General features: G+C 45.5%; 2 protein-coding genes across 4 annotated transcripts in view; both read left to right on the forward strand.

Annotated features, from left to right (window-relative positions):
• Positions 1–7,818: 7,818 nt before the first annotated feature.
• The window catches only part of SYT17 (synaptotagmin 17), a 112,498-nt gene continuing 98,377 nt past the window's right edge, over positions 7,819–21,939 (forward strand). The window contains exon 1 of one of the 3 annotated variants that reach the window (XR_012161138.1): positions 7,819–7,966. Coding sequence is in view for 1 of the 3 variants with exons in the window: in XM_073362318.1 (XP_073218419.1) it covers positions 7,937–7,966 (30 nt within the window). In the remaining 2 variants the exon portion in view is untranslated. The remainder of the gene's footprint in view (positions 7,967–21,939) is intronic. The other 2 variants (XM_073362318.1, XM_073362321.1) reach the window with 2 other exon arrangements.
• Positions 15,712–21,740, forward strand: ITPRIPL2 (ITPRIP like 2). The gene has a single exon (XM_073362317.1). The coding sequence runs from the start codon at positions 16,183–16,185 to the stop codon at positions 17,725–17,727; it is 1,545 nt and encodes a 514-aa protein (XP_073218418.1). The 5' UTR covers positions 15,712–16,182; the 3' UTR covers positions 17,728–21,740.

Here is a 21,939-nt window from a genome sequence, read left to right on the forward strand (position 1 = left end):
CTGCAGGGATGGAGCTGGTTACTCCCCAGGGATTTTCATGAGTGCAGGCTGTCTCTGAGACAATTGAGCAGAACTCAGACCCCATGCCCTTGCCCCCGCAAGCAGCCACACCAGACCAAGGGGCAATAGAAAGTCATAACTTTACACTGTTTTTTAAAACACATCTGGGAAAAGTTGGGGCTCCATCTGTATGGCAAGGTAGAAGGAACTCCACTCCCCCTGGTGGGTCATCGGCCGCAGGAATCAGACCTAAGGCCTCTGTGGTCACTGTCATAGGCTGTAGAGTCTTGTCAACCTGTGTATGTGACCCAGCTACTGCTAGACAGGGACAGAGCACTGCACTAGGTGGGTGTGGGTTACATAAAAGTCCAAATTACACGCGGTCCAAACCACCAGACAGACAGACACACAGATGAGGGCTCCCTAGAAAACACTTCCGCCACTGGGGGCTGTCCAGATGGCTTGGACCTAGCAGAATGAGTGTTTCCATATGTCCTGAGCAAGGGAGCACAGGACAGAGGCATTAATGAGGACACATAGCATAGCTTCCTCCCCAAACATCCCCAAGGAAATTCATTTACCTCCCCAGCTGCCCCCAGCCTTCCCCTTCCCCATGTGGAGCCACAAATCCCCAAAGGTCCATGGGAGGAAGGAGGGCAGGGGGGAAAGTGCTGGGCATTGTGTGGGGGAGTGATGCGGTATCTATGCACTGGGGCCAGGACTGTACCACTGCCAAAGATGGCACCTAGAAGGGAATACATGGAGAAAACAGTTAGCTTAGCAACCGTGAAGAACCGTGAGCGGGGAAATAAGAACCAGGAGGGGGAGACAAACACAGCACCCATTTTTTGTAGAAAAATTTCCCTACAGGCTTGAACAGTGCCGCCTAGAGATGCTGGTGCCCACCCCAGTGTGCCCTGGGGCACTATGCCCAGAGGCGGGTAGGCAGCTGCCAACTCCTGGCTCATTGCTCTGATAGACCTTTACATGAGAGGGTGTTGCTGGGGGTGCAGGGCTCAAGGCTCCTTGTGAAGGACAGGCCGTAGGAGGCAGGCTATGGGAGAAACCGGTCATGCGAGGAGGAGCCTGTTTACCCGCCAGACCCCTGGCAATATACAGTGACCCCAGGAGCTGGGCAAGGCAGTACCATGAAGAGCCCCAGTTCCTGAGATGTGTGAGCAGGCACCTTCAAGGGCCAGTGCATGGACAGTATGAAGCCGTGTGGATAGGGTCCCAAAGGGGTAGCAACAGTGAGATGCTTGCTAATCTGGGGCTGCCTGGGGCTGAGTCCTGTACCTTTGAGGGTGAGCTGCAATGTTTTAAAATGTTACACTGGCTTCAAGGGCCCTCCAGCTTCCCCTGGGACCCAGGGAAGCTAGTGTAACCCCAAATGATTGTCATGCCCTCAGGATGCCCGACAGATCCCCTGATGGTATTGGTCTTGTTTTGAATCCTGCATGACGGTATTTGAATGTGAACAGTGGAAACTCCCCTAAATTCTCTCCAGTGTGGTCTAGTGGGCCGGGCTCCGAACTAAGGCTCAAGAAACTTATGTTCTATTCCTGGCCCTGCCATTGCCATGCTGCTGGGTGACCTTAGGCAAGTCAGTCATCTCTGTGCCTCAGTTTCCCCACTTGTGAAATGGGGATAATGTCTTTGTAAAATGCTTGGAAATCTACAGGTAAAAGATGGTATCCACATTTAAGTGGTGGTGTTATCTAGTTCATCCTGGATTGGTCCACCATCCAGAATGGGTGTGTCAATGTCTCACGCCCCCTGAGGGTGCCCTTCTTCTTTTGTTTTTTCTTGGCTTTCCCAGTCCCACTGCTATGTTCAGAATCATCCCCATGTCTCTGCTCCTGCCTAGCATCTCCTGCCCTTGATGTATGAGCCATGCCGCTGAGTGTTGTTCTTGAACTGGGGTTTTACATGGGTTTGTCAGCATCTGAGGCTGCTTCCCTATTATGTAATAACCGAAGTTGCTACCCCTCTTAATGCTCCTGTGACTCCGCTGTACAAGTGAGTTTATTTGTAATTGACTAATGCATAAAGACATTTCTAGCCCATAGGAACAAGCTGGGCTACAGTAAAAGCATGACTGGCCTATACCAGTTGTGCATTTGAAGCCAGTTAGCAGTGCTGTATAAGCACAAAGCCTGGGGCTTGATGGCCAGTGCTACACTATTGTTTGGTCTCTCCAAGTGAGACTTGCTAACTGTGCCAGCAGACAAGCTCTGTGAGCAGAGCGACTGGAGAGTGGTGCCCAAGCTGGACAGAGTGAAGACTTTCCACCAGACGGCGCTCCCCTCTTGGCAAATAGACTTCACGTCTCACAACTGCTGTGTGAGAAGAAAACCATGCAGTGCACAGGGCTGAGTGGTGGTGTTGACTTCTGGAGAGATCCTGTGATGATAATACACTGACACTTCTTTGAAGGAGCACGGGGTGGTGGGGAGGAGATAACTGGTGTCTGGATTTGCCTGTGGTTGGCCTCTCTCTCTGGGGAGCCTGACTCTGGCATGTATGATGACTGTCCTGTCTGGCGTAACTGGTCAAGGATTTTACATTTCACTGCCTCATTCACAAGCTCCAGTGATCTCCCAAAGCCACATGGTCATGTTCCCAGTGTTAGTGCCACTACTGTGGTTATTTGCCTCTTAGTGATAACACCAACGAGCCACTTATTCTCCTGGGCTCACGTGAACATTCATGCAGCCCAATCCTCCCAGGACTGAGCAGAGTGGGGCATGCTCAGAGCATATCATGAGAGAGCAAGAGCTCAGCTTCTTTTGTGGCACAATGAACCACAGGCCCCAGACTGTGCAGTGACCCCTCCGTGGGGAAGAACAGGGGGGGTGCATGGCGAGGAATGAGACTAAAGGAACATGCATCATGCTCCTTTCCCAGTGCTCACAGAAGTATTGGGAAACTTTAATACTAGATTCAGGCTCTTAATATTTCTGTGTTCAGCTGCTCGCCCTCCCTCCCAAGGCCATTTTGCTTGTGTGTCATCAGACGTGGAGACATAGGTGGCCAGGAGTCAGTGTGGAAGCACAGGGCCTTCATACAGGCCCTATAGACTATATAGACTTCATGGCATCCTTGAGATCTGAGGGCATAATGGAAGAATTTGCAGGAGACCCAAGGAGCATGACTTCCTGGCATTTCTCTCTTCCACTCCTCCCTCAGACTCTCTCCCAGGGGTTTTCCCATGGGGAGAGAGTGATCTGGCCCAGAAGAATGATGATAATTGTTAGTAATGATAGCAGAGCTGGGATGATCTTATGATGCATTACAAACTGCTAATAGCTTGTTCCTCGCAGCGTGTGTTCTGTCTGACTTTGTGTGCTTTATTTTGATGAAGTCTCATCTTTTCAGTCTACTGCTGCAGCCTATTAGCCTGGCACAAAGCTCCAGCTCAAATCTAATGGCCAGTCTAATGGTACAAAGCAAAGTTAAAAGACACAGCTATTCTAATGAGCAGCACTTTCCTAGTTGCTTCCAGTTCTGTAACAGAGTGTCCTCCAAGGCAGATGAGAAGCAGCTTATTGCTGTTACAATCTGCTGCTCTGCCATCCCTGCTACAGCCAAGATGGAAGTTAACAGAAGGTTGCAGTGTTGGTGAAACCAGTGAAAACTCACATCTCAAAGTTTGTGTGGTAAGAGTGACTTTTTTCTCTACTCGCCTTGAATTTATTTTTCAAAGTTGAAGGCAGTTTTTGTCGTGGTTAAGGTGACAACACTCCTTGAAGAGTGGTTTGATTTGCATAAATAGTGAGATAAATTCACAAATGTGCGTGCATTGAATTTTTATGTGTGCTAGTGAAAATGATGACCTTCTGCCCTGGAGTAAATATTGTACTTGTGGATACTTGGGAAGGCGGAGCGTGTGTTTGTGTGGGGAGCCAGTCCCTGGTGACTGGGACTCTCCTTAGACCAATCCTCCCTGAAGAATAGCCTGGGGTCAGTTCAGGCTGGGGAAGGAGTATATCTGGTGGTTAGAACAGAGGGAATCTTGGCTTTTACTCCAAACTCTGCCACTGATTCATTCTCTAATCTGTGTGAAATCACAAATTCTTGACCACCGGCAATACAAAATAACAGCACTGTCACGAGAACCCTGCCCCCAGATTCAAACCGCTCTTTTCCATTCTGGCTGGCCACTAATCCCTCCTGACCATGAGAGAGCTCTGACATCAGAGGGCACAACACTGTGAGGAACTGTGTGCCCTCCATTCCCACCGATTTCATGAATGTGACACACTGCTGAACATCTTTGACATGTGACCATGATTCCTCAGACTCCAGACTCCACAGGGAGTGAAGGTCATAAAGCACCTCATAGGATTGGGCCCCGAAACCACATCAACGAGAGAATAATTTATCTGTCATTAGCAGCATTGTCAATTGAAAGGAAACTGTCATTGCCAGAAATGGTTGTGATGAAAACCAAATGCATCCCAGACGCACAGGCTTGGAATAGGCATGGGTGCTCTGTGGATTCATGCTGCCCCAGGCAACAGGTTCCAGTGAAACCTCCCATCCATGTCAGGGCTGCTTTTCACTCTTGTTCCCCCATTTCTCAGCAGGGAGGTTAATGCACAGCTGCATGGGGCTGTGAGCACGGACTAGCCCAAAGGATATGAGTGTTTGTCATCCCTGGGTCCTCTTGCACAAGAATATCTTGTGATTTCAGCACAGCAGTAGAGTAGTGGTTTCTATGCACATAGGAGCAATGAGGGTCAGTCAGCTGAGAATCATGGTCATGGGTGTATGGGAGTAACACATGGTAGCTGGGGAGCATCATATTCCTGTGTGGATGGGCGTAACCTGGAATTTCAACACATAGGACTGAACCAGACTCTTTAACCCATCAGATGTAGCAACTTTCAGATGTAGCAATCTTGCTTTTTTCCTTCTTCCTTTCTCTCACCTACATTAAACTTCCAGTGGTGTTCTCAGCTACATATGGCATTCAAAGACACCGGCTCTCGTCCTTTAACCAGCTCTGCCCTTAAAACCGTTCCTGGCATAGTAACGTCCATTGGCGTGGTGATTTGTTTGACATTTCCATATCAGCAAAAGCCCTAGTACAGATGAAGTTATTCTGAAACCTTTTTTGCCAGTATAGCTTATTTTGTCCAGACCAGGGACAAACCAGTTTAAGCTGCATCTACACTAGAAGATTTTGCCAATATAGCCATACTGGTATAACTATACTGGTAAACCCTTTCTAGCAGGGGTGTGTGCAGGAATTTAAATTTGATCGCTTTTGGAGGGGCACGTACTGTGCCCCTACGGCAGCCCTGGGGTTGGAGGAGTTCACTCTCCTTGCCCCACTGTTTACTGGGGGGCCCTTGTCCCTGCTTGCCCCTTCTTGTGCATGCCCCTGCTTTCTGGTGTAGACTAGGCCTTAGATATACTTGAATTACTTCAAGACAGGTGAAGAGAATCATTTTCATATCTGTATATGAGGAATGTGTGTTGCTATCAAGAGAGCTGGGGGCATGTTAGTCTGTACACAAGGGTCACTGGTGAACATATGTGTTCAGCCAAAGAGCATCACTTCCCTGCAAAACACGGGGCAACCTTTGAGCCTGACTCTACTGTTACTTGTACCCATAAAAATCAGGAGCAACTCCCTTGAGGCCAGTGGCGTTAGTGTAAAGCCGGTGTGAGAGGAGACTCGGACTCTTATTTGTCTGACAGATCTGCTTTTCATAGCTTTCCTATTTTATTAAAATGTTCTAGTAACGCTGAAGTTGGGCAACAAGCCAGAAAAAGCAGGAAGTTGAAACTAAACTCAATCTCGTTAAACAATGCATACTCCTAAAGTAGATGCATTTAAACTGGTTTAACCTTCACTTAAATTGCTTCAATTTTCATCAGCAAATTGCTGGACTAAGATCAATTAGTTGAAGCAATAGTTAAACTGGTTTAACTGCATCTACATTTGCACCGCAGTAGATTAATTTTAAATTGAGCTAGTTAAACCAGTTTACCTTTTCTAGTTTAGACAAGGCTTTAGTTTTAACTTTAAATTTCCTGGTTTTTCTTTGGCTTGTCAAAATGTTACATATTATGTCTTCATTTCCTATTCCAGATGGTCAACCAATCTTCAGTTAGACACAAGTATGTGTGACTGCAAATCGAGTATTAGTAATAACCATGATCCAAACCAACCATTGCATTTCTATATTTCTCATAAAAAGTTTCCATGAGCTGTGAAGCAAATACCTCCATTTGCAATTACTGTTAATCCCCTTTCTCTCTGACAGCTGTGTATTTGCATCCCAGGGTTTTTTTCCTTCTCCTACTGCAGCATTTAACTTTGTTCCGGATATCAGCACCTTAAGCTTTAAAAGGGCCACACTGATCATATTTCACAGTGCCCAGGCTTTTGAAGATGGTTTCCAAGTTTTATTAATGTAGATATTGTCTGTTTCTGTTCCGTTTATACAGTTCATTGCTTAGGACAGCTGGAAACAGGTGGGCAGGGCTTCCTGCACTATAACATAACAATAGGTAACAATTAAATATCCCACATTCAGCTCTGTAGGAGGAGCTGAGCCTTTTTTACCCAGGAGTTTCCATACAAAGTTTCCTAGAAGGTTTATTTAAAGTGAAACAATAAGTGCTGGCTTGGAGGTGAGCCAGCTGCTGTTTGCACTTTTCATCTGTGCAGGGTGGTGGACTTTGTAAGACACCTTTGGACAAGGGATGAGAGTATGAATTTCTCATCAAGCCTGTGCTTTTAAACCAAGGAAATACTGGATTGGGTTATTCATGATGTATAAAATAAATCCAGGTCCAGATAGGGGCAAGTGTGAGCCTTTGCAAATAAGCATTATAAGGCCAGTGAAATCTGGAGCATCACAGAGATAGCTAGTGAACAAACAAACTATGGTGGGTGGCAAGAATATACCATTTATTAAACAGGAGAATGGGTTAAAAGAAAAATGGCAGTAACCTCTCCACTCCCAAACTCCTGTGAGTGATATTGTCCACGCAACACACTGACCCGCCTCAACCTTGGCCACAGAGTGTTCTGTAGAGATGGTCTCCTGCAAACCTGCTGTTCTTGTAAACCAAGTCCTCTTATCTGATACAGTGATAGAGACGGACTGAGCTATTAAAATAGAAAGGCTTCAAATCTGAACCAATAACAGGTTCTGTTTGTTCGCGTTGTCATGAATAGTGTCTGTGTTTTGTGAGTGTGTCTCAGTAGAATCTCACAGACTACAGGGGGACTAGGTCCAAGGAGCTGCAGGTAACACTAGTGCCAACACTAGAGGCAGAATACCACACTGAGTGGGTCCAGGTTACATCACTGTAATTCTGTTTTAGTTCAGTGCATGTAAAACAGACCCCAGTGTGAGTCTGAATACCGAAGGCCAGGTGAAGTGATTATTTTCTTCGCCACTAGCATAGAACATAAGTAGGATCCCTGGATAAATTATAGGTCTGCTAATGTACGATATCATGTTGTATGAAGTCATGAGTTAAAAACAAACCCCCAAGGCATAACTGCAGAATGATATAATCAAATGATGCCATTAAAATAGATAGGCAAAGGGGCTGAAATAAAGGGATGGAGATTTTCACTTAAAACACTATGACCACTCTAATTTTGATACTATCTACCATCAGGCATTGTTAAGTTGCCTGCAGGAGCAGATGGAGTGGTCCTTAGATTGGTCTGGTCCTGGGTGAGGTCACAGATGGTAGTGCTGGGCAGTGGGTCATTCTCCCAGAAGTCTCTTACATATCTGGCATAGTCAGAGTTCCATTTGGTCACTCTCACGGGTTCAATGTGCACAAAATGCCACTAGAGGGAACTGTGAGATGTTTTGGGCTCCAGTATGCTGATACATCAGACCCCGATTCTACAGCTCCGTTCTTTTCCGGCATCTGACTGCGATGGATCTGGGTGAGAATGAACTGGCTGAATGAGACAGACCAGGAGGTAAAGGGAAGCATGTAGAGGAATGCACTGGGGCAGTGTCTATACCATCTGTTGAGGGTGCATGAATGTGTTTTGCAAAAATCGCCCATTGCTTTGGGGCCCTATTGGATTCATTGCTGCTCCTGGATTCTCTGCCATAGGGGGTGGTCCATAATTCCTTTTATTTATGATTGGCTTGTAGGCAGCATCCTTTCCCCTCAATCTAGATACTGCAGTGACAACCAGCACCTTGTTCAGTTCTCGGCTGGGCTGCTGCAATTTTCTCCAGCTTCGGGCTTCCTGTAAGGTCTACCAAAACGTTCCCACTAGTGCAGAAGGTTTGTGGACCAGCTTCTCATGGAAAGTCAGCCCAGACGCCGTTTGCAAACCTCTTAGTGAGACTTTCCCCAGGTTTCAGGCCTCTAGCAAAACCTTAAGCCAGATGAAATGCGCTGTATTTGAGGGTGCAAGTTTTGTACAACTGTTTTATTACCCCTTGAAAGAGCAAAGGCTCTTGAAGTCTGGGCCTGCAGCTGACCAGTTACTCAACGGCCTGGCAATGAAGTGGGATCATCCAAAACAGCACCAAAAAGGCTCAGTCTCAGACAAGGGAACTATCCAAATAATGGTATATTAGCTTTTCTAGGGCTGTATTAGTTTTGCTATCTGTTGGGCATGGTGCAAGAATGGGAGCTGTTTGAAGGGAGGGGGCCTAGGCAATAAGCAGCACGGATTATTATTACTACATGTTTGTAAAGAGCTGTGTCAATTTACCATGCGATTAGTGTTAATAATTAATGTAAATTACAGTGGTACCCAAAATGTTATCCCTGGGGGAGGGAGGTCAGAGGCTGGAGCATAAGGAGGGAGGGTTTTGACAGCTAAGATGTGATTGGACCGCATGGCTCAACTGTCAAGGTTTCAGGTGAGTCATTGCAGGCTACTAGGCCCTGCAATAGGGTGTGTGCTGGTAAGAGGTGCTGACCAGGTAGGGTTTCCCAAAAAGCAGGGCCTTATCAGGCCACAGACTTGGCACAGAGTCCTGACTTAGGAGGCGTACATGTTTGTTTGCTCCTCTGCATGTTGCATTTTTATTCTAAAAGTGTCACAGAGAAAGCAGAATTTGGTTTCATGCAGTATATTTGTAGGTAGCCTTTTGCCCTGTCATCTGATCAGCTGCATGCATACAACTCTCACTGAGAAAGGAATATCGTTATACAAATAATGGGGTAAAAAAAGGTCTGATATGTGTTGAGGTGGGTAGTCTGCTTCACAAGTTTTCTGGACTTGTGTTTTATATTTTTGAGGGTGACCACAAGATTTAACATGTGAAACAGGTGCTTATCAAACAGTAAACAAGAATATCCCTCTGCTCTCCTAGAGATTTGTTTTGTATATGCTGCTTTGTAGAGAAATGCAGGAAAACGTGAAACAAGGAGGGGGGAAAATCCCATAAATGTTTTTTCATTTCCAGTTTGGGTTCAAGACCTGCCAATAGTGGTGAAACTGCCTGTATTTTGAGATCAGGACTGTGACATCAAAGTTACCATAACTGCCAGGCCACATGCTCTTGACTATACTGCACTGGCATATTACTGTTTTTGTTTTTTTGTTATAATGCTATAAAAATTGTTTGTGGGTGTATTCCTAGGCTTTAAAAAACGCATAGTTTAGGTCTACAGTATACCAGTCCGGGAACATAAACTTCTCCTTGTGAAATATGATTTTTTCACTTAACTAAGATTTTATTTTATATAGAGGTGCATAGGAGGTGTTCTTGATGTTTTTCTTTTCTTTGGTACTTATGTGTTTTGAGTCCTTTCCTCACTGACTTCTAAAACTGAGACTTCTGATTGAAAATTCAGTAAACACTCTGTCTACTCACCTACATCTTTTAAACACCCACATCTTTCCTCTCTGCCAGTGCAGCCAAAGACCTCAGATCAACACTCTACTGCAGCTAAATCACAATAATACAAGAGCTTTGCCCTTTGGAATTAAACCACAAGCAGAGCCATAAATAGAAGATCCTTATACTTCAGCAAGCCATCTGAAAATTCAGTAAACAAACAGAAGACGGCTCAGAATACACCAGGGGACAATGGTTCTGTCTAAACTGATATCTGTGAATGACTTAGCACATTTCTAGCAAGAATCATGTTTAAACACTATCTGCTAAAAAGATGCTAACAAGTTTTCAAATCCCTGTATAGAAAGGGCCAAATGTCTAAAAACAAAACAAAACAACAACCCCAAAGTTAGAGAACATATAGCCCTGTAATCAGGAGAAACCCTCTGCAACAGAGAAACTACTCTGTGCACAAAAAGCATTGCTGTTCTGCACAGGGAAAAATCCAGACCGACTCATTTCCTGAGTTTGTCAGTTACTATGTGGCAGAGTTTTACTACAGTCTTGAAACTGCATCTTCTGATCTTCACAGACCTAAAACTTTAATGGTTCCAGAAGCTCACCTGACTCCCACACTCCAAGCAAGCTGTGGTAGAGGTGTTATTATTTACTATTTGTGTTACTGTAAGGTCTATGATCCCTAGTCATAGACCAGGTCTTCTCACCAATTTTCTCTGAGCAGGTGAAAATGCCTCTCAGTCTCAAGTCACCAAAAACATAACAGCAGTCAACACCTAAAAGAACCAGGAATTCAGTTTTAGAACAGTCAGTTTTATAGCAGGCAAGTCCCAGCCTTCCTCAGAGTTTCACTCAGCTTGCTCGCTTATTCAAATGTTAGGCTCGGCTACCTATGGGCAAATTTACTAATGTCTGTAAGGAACTTCATATTGATGACACAATATATTTTCAGAGGTGGCAGGAGAAAAAGTGCAGGTGGAAGAGAAAATCAGCCAGTTCTTTGGGTTAAAAGGTTTAAAAAAAATAAAATAATAATAAAAAAAAATCTGTGGACCAAAGAACAAAGTTCTATGGGAAAGTTGTTAATCCTTAGCAATCAACCGCTATGTCATCAATATGAGCAGTCATATATAATTCAGGAGTCTGGAGACATGGGCTACGTATACACTACAGAGCCTGTGGCAGTGTAGCTGTTGGAATAGCCCGCTTGTGTCGATGCAGCCTACACCAACAGAAGTTTTTCTGTCCGTGTAGGAATACCATCACCCCGAATAATGTCAGCTACATCAACAGAAGCATTCTTTCATTGACACAGCTGCATCTACCCTGAGGTTATGTTGGCATAGCTATCAGTCGAAGGTGTGGTTTTTGCACACCTGGACTGATGTAGCTATGCCCATGTAACTTTTAAGTGTAGACCAAGCATTTGTGAGCTTTATACCTCTCAAATACATATCTCAGATAAACTGCATGTAGAGTTGCTGGAAGCACCAGATGTTCAGTTGCTAACGGAAGCTCAGAGAAGATCAGACAAAGGAATCACAGAAGCATTTAAGCACTAATGACTTAAGTTTATTTTGTGAGAAATAATGTTACAGGTAAGATCTTCTTCCAGAGAACCAAGGGTATTGCTGTAGGTCATGCCTGAGGACAGAAAGATTGAGAAAACAATTTTAAAAGGTTACTTATAATTGTTGGGTGTTTTTAGTGCAAACTGTGTATGTATGTGAACTGAACACTGTGGTTTTATTGGTATCAAATTGCATTATATATTATTTAGCCTGAGACTGTTACTTCATCTTTGCCAGACCACACATCCTCTTTATCTTATTGTTTCTGCACTGGCAGCTGGAGCTAGTGTAATTCCATATGCAGGAGTCAGAGTAACAGCCGTGTTAGTCTGTATTCGCAAAAAGAAAAGGAGTACTTGTGGCACCTTAGAGACTAACCAATTTATTTGAGCATGAGCTTTCGTGAGCTACAGCTCACTTCATCAGATGCATGCTGTGGAAACTGCAGCAGACTTTATATATACACAGAGAATATGAAAAAATACCTCCTCCCACCCCATTGTCCAGCTGGTAATAGCTTATCTAAAGTGATCATCAGGTGGGCCATTTCCAGCACAAATCTAGGTTTTCTCACCCTCCACCCCCCCCCCACAAATTCACTCTCCTGCTGGTGATAGCCCATCCAAAGTGACAACTCTTTACACAATGTGCATGATAATAAAGTTGGGCCATTTCCTGCACAAATCCAGGTTCTCTCACCCCCCTCCCAAAAACCACACACACAAACTCACTATCCTGCTGGTAATAGCTCATCCAAAGTGACCATTCTCCCTACAATGTGCATAATTAAGGTGGGCCCACCAATGGGATTTGTGCAGGAAATGGCCCAACTTTATTATCATGCACATTGTGTAAAGAGTTGTCACTTTGGATGGGCTATCACCAGCAGGAGAGTGAATTTTGTGGGGGGTGGAGGGTGAGAAAACCTGGATTTGTGCTGGAAATGGCCCACCTGATGATCACTTTAGATAAGCTATTACCAGCTGGACAATGGGGTGGGAGGAGGTATTTTTTCATATTCTCTGTGTATATATAAAGTCTGCTGCAGTTTCCACAGCATGCATCTGATGAAGTGAGCTGTAGCTCACGAAAGCTCATGCTCAAATAAATTGGTTAGTCTCTAAGGTGCCACAAGTACTCCTTTTCTATATGCAGGAGTGTCATTCTCCCACCAAGTATGATTAGTGAGTCTCCTTTCCTTCTGTCTTGCTCTCCAGCCTTCCCCCAACTACAATTTATCAGAGGGCTCTTGGCCAATACTTATTCTCCAGAAGGTCTTGGCTGTCCTTCATGTCCTGGCTAGTAGATTTTTCCAGAGGGTGACAGACAGTTGAAGCTGTCTGTCTGTCACCCCTTGAGGATTTCATAGAGGTGATGATGAGCATGTTTTTGAGTCTAAGTTCAATGGAGAGGCAGCCACACTGGTGGAGATGTGGATTGGCTTCCTCACCATTGTGCGTTTTCCAAATGCTATCAGGCCATTCATCACATGCATGTTTATTGCAATCATCCTGCCTTCAGGTCAGGTGGACATGCTTCCCAATCAAAAGTGTTTTGCAGCATAAATATGCAAGTGATTATATGTGTATATGCATCTCTCTCCAGAAGCAGCAATGACCCTCACATATTTGAATCATCTGCTCCTAAGGCTTCTCTCACAGAACGGGGCTCAGAGCAAGGATGGTTATTCATTGTGTGGTTGGCCTCTCTTAATTGCTGGGTTGTTTGGGAACTGGGCGTGGTGCTGCTGTCATGATGCTGTTCGGGGCCTACGTGCCCACTGGAGCACATCTGCTTGGTAGCTCCCCATATCTTTGACTGCTGTGTACCATTTGCATGAGCGACTTCATTCGGCTGCTGGCATGTGGTCCAGCTTACTCAACTGTGATAGCAACCGCAATGTCCTGTCTCATACGTTTACAGTGGTTCTAACCAGTCCTGTTATGTCAGCAGCATGGCTAGTACTTCCCTGTGTGAGGTGCGTGTCTGTTTTCAGGGATGTTGACTCTATTCCTTGCAGTTCTGCAAATGGTAGTGCCTGTCCTCTGCACTTGTATTTGGGGACCGCATTTCCCAATTCTGCCACTACTGGAGAGTTGGCATATAGGGCTGTTCAGAGGAAAATAAGTAGGAAGACAGAAAGAGCATTTGGGAATGCAAAGATTCACTTCAAGGCTCTATGCTACGTGGGATAGAGGGCAGGATTAAATTATGGCCAAAGTGTGTAAACTTGGATGGGTGACATGTATGGTGCACAGCATCAAGGGCCAGCAGAATGTCTCCCTTGTCAGCGCGTGCAGCCCCATTTCATACTGACCGTGTGTCTCGGGGATTGTGACGTGGGACTGGCTACTCATTGTACCTAGTGGCACCTGGGATTTGCATGTGAGGTGCTGTGCGTATTTCAACCTCCAACTTTCCCACATAGTTTTGTGAGGGGCTAAACACTTGTCTTGCTTTTTTTGTTTGGATTGGCGTACTCAAATTGGGGTGGCAGGGGTGTGCCTCAAGACATGTGCAGGCAGGCCCTCCTGGGTTTACCACTGCCATCCCAGAGTGAAGCCATGTGAGGTGAATCAACCCCACTCTTCATGGTTCTCTCATTCCACACATCCCAGTCGTGAACTGAAAGTAGCTATGCAAGGTGCTCACCACCCTGTGACTGCTCCAAGCTGCCTTCTCGTGCAACTTCTTGTATCAAGTTTGGAGTATATAGCTTTGCTGAATCAAAGGTGGAGTTAGCTCATAAGCTTCTTTCAGATGGCTATTGTTGAATTCTGTGCTGCAGACACAAGTGTCGTAGCAATTGATCATGTATGACTGCTTGCAGCCTTCAGGCCTGCAATAGGCAAGGAAGGGTTCATAATATAAATTATTAACTAGTCAAATTAATAACTGCTCCCAAAGTCATCTCCTTTCTCTTCAGGATGTCAGTATGTGAGCAATTTGGGCACAGTAAAAACTGTGAGCAAGTCTTGTGTCACCCAGACTGAGAATATAATAGAAAAATTTAATAGAACTTTAATATTAAAGTCACAAAGAGTCATTATCAGGAGCAGTTATTAATATTGTAATAAATCTGGAGGGACCTAGGAACAACAGTTGTCTCTGTGCTGCACATCAATCACTCAAACCTTCACAGTGGTAGTAGGGATAGAACTCGGTGCCTTCCCTTGCAAAAGCACAGGTCTCTAACTTCTGAAGTTAAGGAGAATCACTGTTAGCTATTAGCACAGTAGAGCCTGTGATGAACAGTCAAAGACTTCTGAGGTGAGAGGATGATGCAGTAGTGACAGTGCACACATGCCTACTTCATGACACACTATTTATATAGATTTGCCAAGTTTTAATTTATTTTGAATGTTTGTATTTTTGTTAACTAAATTTTTCTTAGTGTGATGTGCAATATGAAAACAGTTCTAAAATATTATTTCCACAGTCTGTAAAAATCTAAGCTGGCCTGGTTCTGATTTTCACCCAGATCTGCAGATCAAACGCCATTATTTTTCTGTAAGAACGGACGTCAATTCAATAGAACTGTGCTGATTTACACCAGCTGAGTATCTGGCCCTTTAAAGTAAGCATACTGCTGATTTTTTTTACAGCGCTCTTCTCTTATATCTTTGCTGGTTAGTGAGCCTGGCATGTTGACTTCATGACAGTAAAGCGAGTTGATTAGCAAGGTTCTCACTGTATCTGGGTATGTGCTGGACAGATTATTTGAACAAATCTGTCTGAGCTTCCTCTCTTATCAACCTATGTCTTATTTTTTAAAGTACATTTATCTAAAAAAAACCCAACTAAATTATAAAAAAATAGATTAAATGGCCGTAAAACTATTATACTAAGAGTTCCCACTATGAATCTTTTGCTGTCTTGCTTTTGTTTAGGTCTTTGATCACTCTGTGTTTAAGAAATGGGAACAAAGCCAATGCTGAAAGTTTGAGAATTAGGAACTCCATCCTTTAAAGTTTTGAATGAAGAAGCCCCTGGACAAAAACTGTCAATGGGTTCTGATGACAACGCTTTCATTTCGGAGTGGAAAAGGGAAGTGATGGGGAGCAGCTGTTCCTTCTCTCCTCTCTCCCACCCCACTGCCCTAGTTCGGGTGGGTCCCAGGCAAAACCGCGGAGCTTGTGGCTACACCCCCAAGCCTGATCCCGCTCTCCCCTGGCCAAAACCATTGGCATTTCCTCTGAGCTCACACAATAAATGACGCGGCACCTTTTCCCCTCGGAAGAGGAAGCTTCGGAGCTAGTAACGGTTGGGGGAGAAGGGCTGGACTAAGGAAGCACAACAGCAGGGGCGAGGGGGCGGTGAGTGCGTGTCCCGGGACAGGAGGCCGAAGCAGGCGGGGGGAAGGCGGCTGGGTGGCGTCCTGGGACGGGAGGCAGGCGGGGGAAGGCGGCTGGCTGGCTGGGCGCACCCCAGGGGCTGGAGCGGGACTCGGAGAAGGAGGCGGCTGGCTGGGCGCACCCCAGGGGCTGGAGCGGGACTCGGAGAAGGAGGCGGCTGGCTGGGCGCACCCCAGGGGCTGGAGCGGGACTCGGAGAAGGAGGCGGCTGGCTGGCTGGCTGTCCCGGCGCTGGAGCGGGGAGTGGTGGAAGAGCACTCGGTGGGAGGAGCTGGCAATCCTGGGAGCCGCAGGGGTAGTGGGTCTAGGGCAGCCTACAGAGGGGTGCCCGTGCCGACTCCCGGAGCTGGGGGAGGCTGGTGAGTGGGGTGGCGGGCGCCCCCTGCATGCGGAGGCCGGGGGGCGCTGCCGCAGCCGGTACCATGGGCTGAGCTCCCGCCGCACCATGACCGTCTACACCCTGAACCTGCGCGTCTTCTGGCCGCTGGTGACTTGCCTGGGTACGGCCCTCATCTGCCTCTACCAGGCCGCGCGAAGCCGGGCGGGCGCCCCGGACTCGGACAGCGCCCCGGACTCGGCCTCTGTCCCGCTGCTCAAGGGCTCCGCGCTGCTGCTGCTGGGCTTCCTGCTGCTCCGCTACTGCGCCTCCCGCAGCGGCAGCGGGGAGTGCGGCCAGCGGCCCCGAGCCGCCCGCGGCCCCGAGGCGCCGCCGAGCAGCGCCGCCCGCCGGAGCCTGCTGGAGAGCTTCTACGAGCAGCAGCTGCGCCTCTCCCCGCACGTGCTGGGCCACAGCAAGGCGCACGTGAGCCGCATCGTGGGCGAGCTGGTGCGGGCGGCCAAGGCGCAGGGGCTGCAGCCGGCCTCCCTGACCCCCACCCTGCGCGGGGACTTCGTGCAGATCGGCAGCGCCTACGAGCAGCACAAGGTCCGCAGCCCGGACTGCTTCGACATCCTGGTGCCGCTGCGGCTGCCGCCGCGCCTGGAGCTGGAGCCCCGCTGCCTGGGCGCCGAGGAGCCGGGGCTGGCCCCGGAGCTGCGCAGCACCTTCACCTGCGCCCTGAAGGCCCCGCAAGGGGCCGCCTGGCCCCGGGGCTACCGGCCCTTCAGCGAGGGCTTCTGCGTGGAGCTGCAGGGCCGGCGCTACCTGTCCTCGGCCCTGGTGCTGCGCTGGTTCCAGGGCCACCTGCAGCGGTGCCTGGGCGCCGTGCTCTACCGGCTGCAGGAGCGCTGCCGCATCAGCCTGGCCGCCTGCCCGGGCCGCCAGCTCACCCTGCACATCCTGCCGCGCTCGGACTACGTCTGCTGCCACATCTCCATGGCCGTGCGCCTCATCCCCGCCATCCCGCTGGGGGACTCGCTCTATCTCATCGCCCTGCAGCCCGGCGCCAGGAAAGCCCAGCCCGGCGCTGCCTGCCCCCTGCAGGCCCTCTGGGGGCTCAACGTCGCCAAGCAGGAGCAGCGGCTGCTGAGCTGGCTCAAGGAGCAGACCCCGGCCAACTCCTGCCACCTCAAGTGCCTGCAGATCCTCAAGGGGCTGCGGGACCTGCGCGGCCGGGGCTTGGAGCAGCCCTTCGGCGCCCAGTGGGGCCGCGTCCTCTCCTCCTACATCCTCAAGACGGCGCTCTTCTCCTTGTTGCTCCGGGGGCCCTGGCAAGCCTGGGAGGAGCAGTTCCTGGCGGAGCGGCTGGAGGATCTGGTGCTGTACCTCAGGGACTGCCTGCGGAAGCGGGTGCTGATGCATTTCTTCCTGGGCAACGCCAGCGTCCCCGAGGCGGTGCCGGTGCCGAAGCTGCTGAAGGAAGCTGCCCCCGTCAATCTGCTGGCTGCCTTTGACGCCCCTACTCTAGACTTGGCCGCCTTCCAGCTGCTGAACACCTGGAACCAGGCTCCTAAGATCATCCGACTGTACAGTAACCCAAGGTACTTGAGGAAGAGCCCCACGTTGTGTAAGCACATCACCGACACCGGTCAAGAGTCCCAAAGCAACTGAGCATCACCTAGGGGCGTTTGTCAGTGCCTTTGGGGCATGCACTGTGAGGCCAAAGGACCTATCTGTGTTACTAGTAAATTGCCTGAGGGTCCGAAGGGAGATTGAACTGCCTGACAGCATCCGGTGGGGTTCTCTGTGTGTTTCCCTGATCCTGGTAACCTAGGAAATCCAAAATTTAAGACTAAGCAATACTGACACTTTAAGATCTTAATAGCTTTGTAATGATGATGATTCCTGGAGAAATTATTAAACTTCCAGGAAAGTGCCTTAATTAGAAAGCACTACCATAACCACTTGTAAACCTAATTTGGTACCAGATTTATAGAGGGGTTCACACTGATGAATTTGGCATGTCACCTTAAAGTTTAGTCACAAAAGTGACCCTGTCCATATCTTTTGCATTAAAAGAAAGCTAATCAGGATCAAAGATCAATGGCATGGAAAAAGTCAGTGTGACAAGGTACTTTTTTGAGGTGGAGGAGAAGCCAAGGGTATTTCTTGATCCTTAAACACAGTTTGAAATATTTATTCAATGAGACACTCATAGGTAGTTGTCTGTGTGATTTTAATATACTGTGCTAAATGTAGAATAATATGCAAATTAATATAAAATTAAATTATGAGGAGTGAAATTAAAACCTATTTGACAAAAGTATGAAGAATCTAGTTGTACATTTGTGTTAAAATGAAGGTCGCTCTGAAAGATTAAAATATAATTATACAGCTCACAAATGAAAGAAGAACAATTGCACTTTATTTCCGTAAAGGCCTTCATTGTATGGTAATTGGCTGCACTAAATATTTAGTTTGAACATAAAAGAGGCATTAATTTTTTTTTTTATTAAAAATGGATAGATGTGTAAATCCTCTAAGCATTCTGTCTTGGTTGTTAGACCTGAACCGTTTTTCTTCCTTAAAAGTTGCCGTACCTTAATAACTACCAAACCTGCCTCACACGTTATTTGCTATAGTGAAAAATTTTAAAATAACTCCAAAAATGTAGAGGTGTAAACTAGCTGCTGCACCCATGTGTTCTTCACTGATAGGTCAGTAAGGTCCTTTAGTGGATCAGCTAACCAAACTCCTGAACTGTGGCAGCATTATGGTCTGCCTCAGACCAGGAGATACCAGAAGCGAGAGGTGGCTGTTCTGGTGCAGCAAATATTTTTTTGTAAAAATAATATTTCAGGGTGCCTTAAAGTTCCCAAGTCTTGGGAAAAATTCATAGTACAGTAAGAACCTATTAACTTTGATGGCGTCCCTTTAATGTAAACACTAGCCAGATAATTTCCGTGTGTAGATAGATTATTTGAGAATACCTCATACAACTTCTCAATTGATCTTTAATGAGCACTTACTGTCTCTGAGTAGTATACGTTAATAGTTTAGTTTTGGATTTTATCTGAGAAAATACATTTGACCTTATGGGCCATTGCTGCATTAAACTATAGTATGTAGAAAAGGATCAGAAAGCTTCTATTTCATATGCTCTTTAAAAGTGTGTGTGTTTTTGATATAAATAGTTAAAAACTAGTGAACCAAATGCATCACAGGTTGTCTGCAAAATTACACATTCTAAGCAATCCAAACTTTAATGTAATACATTTCCACAGCTTCTAAGACCACATTCTTGAAAATTAAAAGTATTAAGGCACCAAGCCTGTAATTGAATTTTTCATGTACATAAGGTTAAGCATGTGCCTGATTGTTTGCAGGATTGGGTCCTATGTGGACAGTCTGCTGTGCTTAATTTTAATTTGGTAAATTAATCAGGAATAGCTGGGAATGTTTGGAATAATTTAAAACTGTTAATTTTAGAATATTGCTCATATATATTATGCTGGTGTTCTCTATCTGTAGTTATACATGATAGAAAATAGCACACTTTTAAAAACAACCACAAAGCTTCATAAAACCTAGTTTACTAAACTGAAAATTTCTCCAGTTATAGATGCATGTTTCCTTGTATTTGGTTTTTAAACTGACTTTGCTATCTTATTTTCAGGTAATTTAGCATCTAAGTGACATTTTCTCAAATTGGGTTATTTTTTACATGGAGCGTTGGTTCTCTCTTTGGGCAAATACAAATGGCTTGTTTAAGTGTAGTGTTGACCACTGTGCTCACCGTGTGGACCTAAGTGAGCTACCTTGGTGCATTTTTAGAAGGCAAAAATGTTTACTGTTTTGCAGACTTGTATAGGGTTGCCAGCCCTCCAGGATTTAAAGGTTATGTCCTGTGATGAAATCTCTAGGAATATGTCCAACCAAAATTGGCAGCCCTAGGTACACATACAAGGAGTGCTATTCTGCAGTCCTTGAGTCAACAGGAGTTTTGCCTGAGAAAGGACTAGTGAATCAGGCCCAAGGTATTGTGGTTACTTGGAGCACTTAATACACATTTAGTTCAACAGTTAATCCTGGCAACATGGTTACCTTAGTGAACTACCTGTTTGTTTACATCAGTGTGTAACACTTTTTTTTTTTTTCCAAGAGGGACTATGTACATTTTGGTGTGTGTTCCTTGCTGGCTTATATAATACATGGAAACCTATTAGATTTAATAAAACTTTCTTATTGCTGTTAAGCGCTGATACTACAAAGGGAAAGCTACATCAAGAAATGCATAATAAGAAGGGATTTTGGGGAATATAAATAGTCTGAAAGTGAAACTTGAAAGTTGGGGGAAAGGACAAATGAGGAGGAGCAGAAACACTTGGTGAAAGAGCAGTGCAGGTAATCCAAAGGACACAGAGATAGATGGAGGAATCCTGCAGAAGGGTCATGAAGATTTGGATTGAGGTGGGGGGAAAAGTGATTTAACCATGTTAAACCATGCTTCCAAAATGTATATAAAACAAGGCTACAGTGAAGGGGCTCCATACCCATGTTCCCATCAGCTGCAAAACTCCCATTGATTTGGGCTTGCTAACAACTTCAAATCAAGCTGATCTTTAATAAGGTGTATGTGAGATTATGTTCTTGGTGACATGAGCAAACCACTGCCCTGATCCTGCAAATACTTATGCACCTGTTTTAACTTCAGTCACATGAGTAGGCCTATTGAAGTCAATTAGGCTATTTACATGAGTAAAATTAAATTTGCATTCAGATGATGCAGGATCAGAGACTGAAATTCTCTATTGAACAGCAATTCAGATCTGTACATTTCAGGTATTGGTTGGTATTTCCTGTATCTATAATGCCTATGTTGATAATATTATGTTTGACTAAAGTGACTATTGAAAATTGGGTCTGTTAGACTATTAATGTCATTTTATGCCAAATGAAATGTGGTGGTGCGAATATTAGTTTCTGGTGCTATCTTTAGGGTCTTATCCTGCAAACATGCACATGCAGGATTTGACCCATGTGAGTAACGTATTGATACTCTCTCCCCTCATGGGAGTGCTCACACGAGTAATGTTCCACGCATGTATTTGCAGGATTAGGGCCTTACTTGTTATAGTGTAGACTGAGAATGATAGTTTATGTATTTAAATTAAAAATGAAATACAGAAAGAAACACGTGTTTTTTAGACACTGTGTATTTTAAATACACAACAATTTTTTAAGGACTTAGTACAATCAAAACTGGTGTCACTTTTTTGGGAAAAGCTACATCTAAAACAGGATAAATTGAGATGTGCATATGAATTTTTTGAACTGCATATCTATTTTCTCCATGTATTAGAAATTATAGTGTTAATTGTTAAGTTAATAACACTTCTTAAATGAGACCTTGATTAAATGACTAAAGCATTCCTCTCTTTTTCACTTTTGGATCTTCTTGCAAAGCACTCCAAACTAAATGTCTGTTTGAAATGGACATTCATGGTACAATTATTTTTTGCTGGTTAATAATCAGACCAAAGATTTAACTAAGTGTTGTTCAGCTGCTATTGTTTTAAGAAAGTGTTTATATGCTTAAAATGTTAGCCTGTTTGAAACAAATGTTCATAAACTCTTCTATTTTAATATCCAAATACATGTGCACTTTTATTGCCTCTGCAAAAAGTTGGAGTTTTGTTACTCATTTTTAATATTTCACTGTATATTAATAAACAGCTGTTTTGAAACCTCTGTGGCTAAGTGATTTAACAGTGATTCTGTGGCAAAAGATAACTTCTCCATCAAGTAGAATTTACTCAAATAGCAGTGAACCTGATACTGTATTACCTAAGGGTGAAATCCTGGAGATTGCAGGAGGTTCCT

The sequence above is a fragment of the Lepidochelys kempii genome, chromosome 10 (genome assembly GCF_965140265.1).
Source record: "Lepidochelys kempii isolate rLepKem1 chromosome 10, rLepKem1.hap2, whole genome shotgun sequence".
Lineage (NCBI taxonomy): Eukaryota > Metazoa > Chordata > Testudines > Cheloniidae > Lepidochelys > Lepidochelys kempii.

Coding starts and splice junctions, on each gene's coding strand:
- ITPRIPL2 (XM_073362317.1), top strand. CDS start 16,183: ATGACCGTCTACACCCTGAACCTGCGCGTCTTCTGGCCGCTGGTGACT.